At 45.5% G+C, this 8613-nt stretch overlaps 4 protein-coding genes across 5 annotated transcripts; 2 read left to right on the forward strand and 2 right to left on the reverse strand.

Moving 5' to 3' along the window:
- Positions 1–605: 605 nt before the first annotated feature.
- Positions 606–2451, forward strand: LOC117588409. The gene has a single exon (XM_034279675.1). The coding sequence runs from the start codon at positions 679–681 to the stop codon at positions 2095–2097; it is 1419 nt and encodes a 472-aa protein (XP_034135566.1). The 5' UTR covers positions 606–678; the 3' UTR covers positions 2098–2451.
- Positions 2452–2690: 239 nt separating this feature from the next.
- Positions 2691–3695, reverse strand: LOC117588415. The gene is made up of 3 exons (XM_034279684.1): positions 3479–3695; positions 2990–3404; positions 2691–2918 (listed from the first exon to the last, which is right to left on the reverse strand). The coding sequence occupies exons 1-2, from the start codon at positions 3644–3646 to the stop codon at positions 3000–3002; spliced, it is 573 nt and encodes a 190-aa protein (XP_034135575.1). The 5' UTR covers positions 3647–3695; the 3' UTR covers positions 2691–2918; positions 2990–2999.
- Positions 3696–3795: 100 nt separating this feature from the next.
- LOC117588408 (U4/U6.U5 tri-snRNP-associated protein 2) lies at positions 3796–5681 on the reverse strand. Of its 2 annotated transcripts, none has more exons than XM_034279673.1 (4): positions 5549–5681; positions 5436–5489; positions 4215–5367; positions 3796–4154 (listed from the first exon to the last, which is right to left on the reverse strand). In XM_034279673.1, exons 1-4 carry the CDS (start codon positions 5568–5570, stop codon positions 3899–3901), a joined length of 1485 nt encoding a protein of 494 aa, XP_034135564.1. In that variant the 5' UTR covers positions 5571–5681; the 3' UTR covers positions 3796–3898. The 2 variants fall into 2 exon arrangements, with proteins under 2 accessions (XP_034135564.1, XP_034135565.1); XM_034279674.1 differs by having other exon boundaries at positions 5436–5486; positions 5549–5660.
- A 1160-nt stretch (positions 5682–6841) lies between these two features.
- Positions 6842–7981, forward strand: LOC117588414 (L-xylulose reductase). The gene is made up of 2 exons (XM_034279683.1): positions 6842–7398; positions 7458–7981. Exons 1-2 carry the CDS (start codon positions 7091–7093, stop codon positions 7876–7878), a joined length of 729 nt encoding a protein of 242 aa, XP_034135574.1. The 5' UTR covers positions 6842–7090; the 3' UTR covers positions 7879–7981.
- The last annotated feature ends 632 nt before the right edge of the window (positions 7982–8613 follow it).

Consider the following 8613-nt stretch of genomic DNA (forward strand, 5'->3'; position numbering starts at 1 on the left):
GAGCATACCGCCACCTGACCCTCAGAAATATACCAACACATTGATGAAATATACCATATTATATTCCGATGTGGTGAGGAATGAACTTAACCCACTCAACATCCCTCAATATAAACAGGTGGAAAATAATTCTTTTATTACTATATTTTGGTAGATCTCGTTACTTACAAAGGAGAATAAACAAGATAGCTTTCAAATCTTTATTCAAGTTACTTAATTTTCATGGAAATGACCAGGGTTTTATGTGGAATTGATATTGATATTCGCATGGAGTATAACATTTATAATATAATCTGCAACAGGCGATGGTTTTGGGTACAGATCGATAGCTAGCGCTGCACAGCCAGAACATAAATTTGAAAGAAACCGTAAAGTCAAACAAATTTGTTGGAAGTCCACGGACCGCTTCTCTCAAGGAGAGAAGACCAGACGGTCACACTCACTACAAAAAGAACTAAAAATCATTCGAATGTTTTGGTATGGACATTATTATCCACAAATGCACATGCATACATCCATATGTACGCACCTTAGGCGAATTTTCTCGTCAAATTAAGTTCAAGGTACATTTTGGTTTGTTTTTGAGGGTCAGGCGGTTTATTTGATCGACAAATCCGCAGTCACACTAGCGTACGCTCCAATCAAAGAACCGATCCAAAAAACTTTAAAAGAATCAAAATGCTGGAGGGCGTACTCATCGAGATTCGCCCATACCTAAACTGTGGCCAAGTGTATGTCAAACTGAATCGCAATAGAGCCAACAGAATGCGCATCTTTGTCCTGGAGAAGAGAATCTACATCGATGATGCAGACGAAGGAACAGGTAAAAGCAGCAACACCGAGATCATGCGCGTAAACGAGTTCGACCTGGATCTCGGCAGCCTGTCCGGCTTCCTTTTGAGCGGCAAAAACATGAGCTTTCGCTTTAATTTCAACCAATTAACCATGTCTGCCCTTGACAAACGCACGGTAAGGGTGCTCATGCAGCCGCTACTCCTAACATGCCGCGAGAGTGACTCCCTGGCGATCCAATGCGTGGGCTGCCAGGCAGAGGTCGCACCGCTGCGCATCTACAGGCGCATGCGTGAGTTTCCCAACTGCATTGTGGATCCAAATGAGTTCTTCTGCCATGGACACGGAAGCATGGGGTGCCAGGACAAACCATACAGCCTGTTGCCTGGCGAGAGAGACCTGTTCTACGGTCTGAACAATGTGATCATACGGATGGTAAATCTGAGCAATATTGTGCAGCGTGGCGAGCACTTGCATTGTCAGCGGTGCCTGCGCTTCCTGGGCATGGCCATCTTCAATGGCGCAGCGGCCAGACTGTGGGCCGACACCGTCCGCTGGGTGCCGTTCGCCCAGAAAGCATACGAACAGCAGCCGGCCAGCCGTCACTTCTTTCAGTTCTCCACCCTGACGGAGCTGGTGTTGCGCCTGCTCAACAGCCTATGGCCACACATGCTGCCATCGATAAACCTGACGGGCAGCCGCGCCGTGTTGTTCGCCTCTCCCACGTCGCAGCAAAAGCAGTATATGCTCATCCGTGTGGTGGAGCCGCAGCTGAGAGTGCTGCGTCGCATCAGTGGACATGCGCCCGAGCTGCACGGCCACTATGCCATCAAGCTGAACTACGGCATTGTCGAGGACTGCCAGGCGGAGCCGCCGGCTATTGTGCAGCGCTGGCAGACGCACCAGGATGTCTCCCAGTTTGAAATCTCGCCACAAATGTTCATGAAGCTGCGCCAGCGCCTGGACCATAACGCCGAGTACCAACCCATAGAGTGGCGCCACAATGTGATGTCAGATAATCTCATCCTCACTTACTTCATCTTCGAGGAAGAAGCTCAGCCGGGCAGAGTCAGTGTGCCTCCACCGAAGCTACTCTGCAACGAGGAACACAGCAGCGACAGCGATGACGAACAGTCTGATCCAGGCAGCGTGAATTCCACCCGTGAGCGCAGCCTTCGACTCAGACGTGCCATATCCCTGCCGAGTGTGCTCGATGATAAGTCCAATCACAAGCGTCTGCTCAAGTTGCACCTGCATCTGGCCAATAATAAGTTTGGTTCGAGCCACGATGCTTCCTTAAACTAATTCTCGTATCCTTCCTTTCTTTACAGACAGAGTGGCAGAAGAACAGAGCTTCTGCTGCTCCATTTTTGTTGAATAATTTCTCCCCCAAAGCATAGTTTATTTGACGCATTTATTTAAGAGTTATAAACATTTTTCTCAACAAGTATTAGGCTAGAGGAAGTACTAGAGTAAGTGGAAGTAATGCTAGTCCAGCTGGTACAGTGCGTTCCATGGCCATGCAACCAGTGGCTGTGATTCCTGGATATATTTTTGTTATGTATTTTTCTTGTTTTCGGTTGTATTCTAACGCTGTGAAACGCACTGTACCATGCATTCATTTTTGCATGTTTAATGAAAAATTTAAGCTAAGAGGAAACCAAAAATAATTGCAAATATTTTATAAAAATAAAAAATATATTTAAAAGTAAAGAAATTAAAAGGGAGACGAAAAAGGGAAAGAGTAAGTGAATAAGAATAAAACTGAAAAACAAACAAATAAGAGAATATTTTTGTTAGCTTCAATTGTGCAACAATTAAAAACCTATAGAAAATAATTATAATATTAATTAAACCAAACCATGTGCATGAATATATTATATATTTTGTATCTAGAAAAAAACTGATGTAACGACTATAATAATTATCAGAGGTAAATGAAACAATGCAGGAAATGATTAATAAGGAGCGCAGATCCATCCAAATGAGGGAGTGGTCTGCCTGCCCGCACTGTCCGCCTCCTGCATGTGATTGAAAACGCTTTTTGGGTTGTAACTCAACTGCAACTTTGACTACAGAAACTCATCCAAAGAGAGGATAAAAGGGTGACCAGCCACAGATCAGAGCTAGCAGACGTAGAACAGATGTAGAAGTTACGATAAAATAGGGAGAAAAGAAAAGGCAAACCCAACCGCACCTTGCGTTCCTCACTTGGCCAAGCGTCGCATCTGCTGCGTCTGCTCACCCATGGCTATGTGGGCGTTGTCCGCCTTGTTGATTAACGCATCCAGCTTGTCCAGCTGCGAGTCCATGCGCTGCTGCTTGGCCGCCTTCGCTGCACTCACCTCGGCCGCTGTGGGCGGTGGCCGCGGCTGGTCCTGCACAGGGCCTGCACGCTCTTCCTGCGTGGCGACTGTCGCTCCCCCTGCAGCAGCAGCTGCTGCTGAAAGATCTACAGATCCAGAGCTGGGTCGAGCAAAGATGTTGGTTAGACTGCCGCAGGCCGTCTGCTTGAAACGATTCAGTCTCTGCTGCGTGCTGGACAATATGCTATTCAGTTCGCCCAGTTTGCCGCCGACATTGCCCAGCGATTCGTCTTGTTGCTCCAGCAGCTTTTGGGAGGGTGCACGGAGGAAGCCTTAGGATCAACCAACAAGCAAGCATTCATGGGTGGGGGTGGACTTACCACTGCCTCGGCTGCATCGTGGTCAGCCTGCTCCTGCTCCAGGCGCGCCTGCCGCCTGCGTTCAAACTCATTCTTGTCTGGCGCCTGCAGGCCCAGCAGCTCTGCCCGCTGGCACTCCTGCTCGTAGCTGTTGCTGCTCTGCTGATCCTGCTGCTGCAATTCGGACATCTTGCAGCTAAACAAACTGGCAATCGACTGGCAGTAACATCGATTTTTAGTCTTTTAATTGTCTCCGCCTCATCCCGGCCCCAGGCATGCGCAGAGCTTGCCAACTGCATGGAACAGCTGCCAGCAGCAGCCACCAAAAAAGTATTAAATACAAGGATTCATTATAGTCATGTCTGTGTCGACTATAGCCTGTATTTATGTATAGCTCGTGGGTAGGGGGAGGTATTTTCAGTACAAATAATAAACTAGGGATCATGAGGGATCTGAACTCCGCTCGTATATCTGAATGTAGGACTCGGTAAGTGTTATCATCTGGGGTAGAATTTCGGTGACATGCAGATCCTGCATCTCGTACCACTGCCCATTGGCCTTGTGCAGTATGTGGGCGCGATAAGTGCCCTTCTTGGGGTCACCATCGTGCACGATATTCGCCACCAGATTGTATTTGGTGTCCTTGACATCCTTGTCTCTCTGTCGCATGCCCAGAATGTCACCAAAGTCCACGTTTCTGCCAAAAGCAAGAGAGAATTTAATTTGTAGACCCCAAGAGATCTGTAACCAAACTCACTTGATGGGAAAATTAACAATTGTTGGGTTCTTCTCCAAGAAGAATGTGTTCTTGGTGAAGCGCTTGATGTACAGAATAATGAACTGTGGCAGTCGGGTGATCTCGAAGCGTTTCATGAAGTTATCCTTGTAGGTTTTGTACTCCTTCTCGGCGCTGCCGTTGAACTTGCCCAGCAGCTGGTAGAGATTCACCTGCGGTATGATGTTCTCGCGGAACTCGTCGGTGAACAGTGGCGGCGGCGGTAGGTCGCAGGTGAGATAGATAAAGTTTGTGTGCTCCACCTGATCCTGGTACTCCTCGGTGGCAAGCAGTTTCTCCTTGGCCGCATCGTCCAGCTCAACGGGCGGCATTTTGCGCGTAAAGATCTTCATTTCGCCCAGGAATATCTTGTACAGAATCGAGGAGTTTGGCTGCTTGTTGCCCTTGAGCGCACGATGCAGGGTGTTGAGAAACCAGGAGAGAAAGTCAATGGGATCGCCCTGCTCTGTGATTTGGAAGCGCTTGCTCGACCACAGCACCACCGCCTGCAGCATCTCGTGCGGCGAGACGTGAGCCTTGAAGTTGCGCGGATTCCACATCTTGCGCATCAGCTCGCCGAAGCGCTGCACCAACGTGAACATTGAGTCGCCCGGCGGCCGCTTGATCTTTGCGTAGTTCTGCTCCCGCAGGAAGTAGTCCCGCAGCGGGCCCACGTGCGAGAGGGCGTGCAGCACCACGTTGCAGTAGTCATTGGCCTTGATGTTGTTTAGGCCGACAACGCCGGGCAGATAGAGAATGCCGTCGACGGTGCGCGATTGCTTGGGCAGAACCAGATCCAGCTTGCTTATTTCCTGTTTGGTGAACGTCGGATTAAGCACGTACTTGATGTCGTCCAGCGACGAGTCGATTATCTCGTAGTTGTCCGGCAGGCAGTAGAATCTCAGTGTGTGCAGATTGAGGAACACATGATGCGCCTCACCCACCGAGTGCGTATAGGCGTGCGTGTTGGTGCCGCGGCCCTGGAAATACTTGCCGCACACCAAGCAGGCGTACACATTGATCCGCGTAAGCGAAACGGAGCAAAGCTTCTCGAAATCAAAGTCCAACAGATTGCGGTTGATCGTGTCCAGGTAGGGGCACACCCGATACTTTGGATTGAACACGGATGGCGTCTCTGCGTGGTATAAAAGAGTGGAATTCACATTACCATTGGGGTTGTTCCTTCCCAGGCATTGGACTTACCATCGTCTTCTTGTGCATTTGTCTGTCTGTTGTCCAGCCTCGGGCGCTTAGCTGCTAAACAAATGGAATTCTGTTAGGATTTTGTTGGATGCTTGGGGTACAAGTTTAGGTACCTGTAGATTTCGTTTGCGCCATTTCTTGCCGTTGTTTTTGTGTCAAAAATGCATTTAAATAAAAAACTTTGTTGATGGCGGTGTCGGATTAGTATTGGAAAGCGGCTGCCGGCAACAAGGTTGCATGTGCTGAAAATATCGATTATACCGATATGTTTGCGCATCGATATTTGGCAAGGACTTTCTCTCTTCTCCGTAGCACATTTTCTCTCTCTTCTGAAGGGATATTTCTCTCTGGCAACATGGGAATTTTCATCGCAACAATGAGTCTTTATTCCACCCACACTTACGTATTTTACCGTTGGCAACATAATTTGGATGGACCAGCAGCATGCTGCGAATACATTGTTTCCAAACATTTTTCATAGAATAAGCAACATTTGGTACCCTTGGAGGGAAGGATGTCCTCGTATTGAGAAATGATGGAGATCTTTGACTCTAATCAATAAAAAAACAAGTAAATCTGCTTTGGAGAGATATCTTAACAAATTTTGCATATTATAGAAACATTAAGCCATTATTATGTTTAAGAGCAGCTTTGAAAACGAAATGTTAATATTAAAAATTGGAAACATGGTATACAAAGGAACAAAGGAAACTACTGGGTACAAATTACAACTAAAACTACAAAAAATTGTCAAATAACTTAACAAATCATTCTAAAACGTAGCGGTTATTTATTCGTTTTTTTTCGAACATTTTCAGTTATATCGTTATTTTTGTAATTAATCCAATAAAAAAAGTTTTAACGGGTAGGCCAATCTTGTGGCGAATGCATTGTAAAATTGTAGAAAATTGTAGGTCCACGGCTGAGGGTCTTAGTTGGATGGAAATATTAAACAGAATATTAAAATCGAGTAAATGTCTCATTGACCGAGAACGATTAACCTTCTGTTGACCAATGGGTGTTAAGTGCAAACTAAGAAATTAATAAACTTAAATATTTTTAACGCAGTTTAAGTGTTATAAGTTATAAGTGGGCTGGTGCGATGGGTGGCTACAATAAACATTTACAAGCAGTATTATCTCTCAAATTTGGACTATTTAAATGGCGGGCGTTCAGCTGGTTAAGTTTGAACAGTCACTCAGCCATGCCTACAATTAAAAATAGAGATCAATGGATTATTGGATAACTGCTGTCCCCCTGCTCCAATAAAGAAATACAAATTAATTCTTTAAAGCCATCGGTGTGGAGGAGACTATAAAGGATACCCTAAGACTGACGGTTCACCCGCGCCAGCTGGTGGCTAATTTCTCCGCCTTTTTTATAACTGGTTGATTTGATTAAAGCTGCTGAGAGTGAATCTCTGAATTCTTTAAAACGACCTTAAACGCCCTAGCTACGGCAATTGAAAGCTCTCATCTTGGCAAAGAAAGCTTTCGCCTTGCCCGACCGACCGCCAGCAGATTAGAGCGATAAGGTGTAAACATAAATTCCAGTTCTTAATACGAAATACGATCCCACATTAGCACAGAGCGGAACTTTCCACAGTAACGCAACTGGAAGCTAGAGATCAACAGCACGCAAATCATCGACGCATAATGTGGGACGATCTCAAGAACAAGGTGATCTTGGTGACGGGCGCTGGTGCGGGCATTGGCCAAGCTCTGGTCAAACAGTTGGCCACCGCGGGAGCCACCGTCATAGCAGTGGCACGCAGCGAAGCCCAGCTCAAGGAGCTAACTGCCTTTGACCCCAAGCACATTCAACCGCTGCAGCTGGACCTTGCCGAGTGGCAGCCGGTGCGAGAGGCCCTGGCCAAGGTGCCGCTCTTGGATGGACTGGTGAACAATGCTGGAGTGGCCATCATCAAGCCATTCGAGGAGCTCACGGAACAGGACTTTGATACGTAAGCGAACAATAATCTCTAAAAACTAAAGAAACATTTCATAAATTTTGGTCTTGCAGCCACATCAATGTGAATATCAAAGCTGTGTTCAATGTGACACAGGCCCTGCTGCCCAGACTTCGTGATGGTGCGTCGATTGTGAATGTCTCCTCGATAGCTGCATCGCGCTCCTTTGCTGGCCATACGGCGTACAGTGCCACCAAGGCGGCGCTTGACTCTCTGACCAAATCATTGGCCCTAGAGCTGGGTCCACGGCGCATACGCGTCAATTCGGTGAATCCCACAGTGGTGCTGACCAAAATGGGTCGCGACAATTGGTCGGATCCCGCCAAGAGTGGACCACTGCTGGCCCACATTCCGCTTAATCGTTTCTGCGAGGTGCAGGAGGTTGTCGATGCCACTGGCTATCTGCTGAGCAGCAAGTCCAGCTTTGTGAATGGCCATCATATTCTGCTGGAAGGCGGCTATGCTGTGTCCTAAATAATACTCCACAAACAATATTCGAATTTCACTTACGTTTAAATGTAATGAAATGTATTTTTGCATGCGGCTAAATATTAAGTGCAATAAAATATGTTTCACACATTTATTTAGATAATTACAGCAAATAAATTGAAATGGCAAGCTGTGGCACACGTACTAAAAGTCCCATGAAAGCTTAGACAATTTTCTTTTAAATCTACCAAAAGTAAATTCCAATGGTTGTACATGGGCACATGGTTGGATGTACTTATACCCCTGCCAAATACTCAAAGCCTCTTCCGAACTCACTAAAGGATGCATTTGGACAACTCTGCCACTGGTTCTTAAAACAAAAGCTCTTTTCGTTTGACAGTTTTTATTGTATATTTGTTAGTTATTCAAATTCAAGGACTTAAGAATTTACTTTCTTAGATTCTGTTAAAAAAACATTTTTGATCTCTTATAATTTAGCATAAAAACTTGATTGAATTCTTAGTTATACATACGCATGTGTGTGTGTGTGTGTTATGTACTAATATATGAATTTGCATAATGTTTGTAGCCATTTTCTTAAAACCAAATCTAAATCAATTTTTAATAATTAATTAATTACAATTTATTCCAGAGCAAATTTATTTCTCAAGCAAATGTTTTGCCATCAAATATTTCCAAGTGTATATATGCACAATTCTTTTTTAAAATCTATTTTTAAATATCCATCTATATATTTTTAATCTTATTAAATATCCAAGC

Source organism: Drosophila guanche, unplaced genomic scaffold (assembly GCF_900245975.1).
Source record: "Drosophila guanche unplaced genomic scaffold, DGUA_6, whole genome shotgun sequence".
Classification (NCBI taxonomy): domain Eukaryota; kingdom Metazoa; phylum Arthropoda; class Insecta; order Diptera; family Drosophilidae; genus Drosophila; species Drosophila guanche.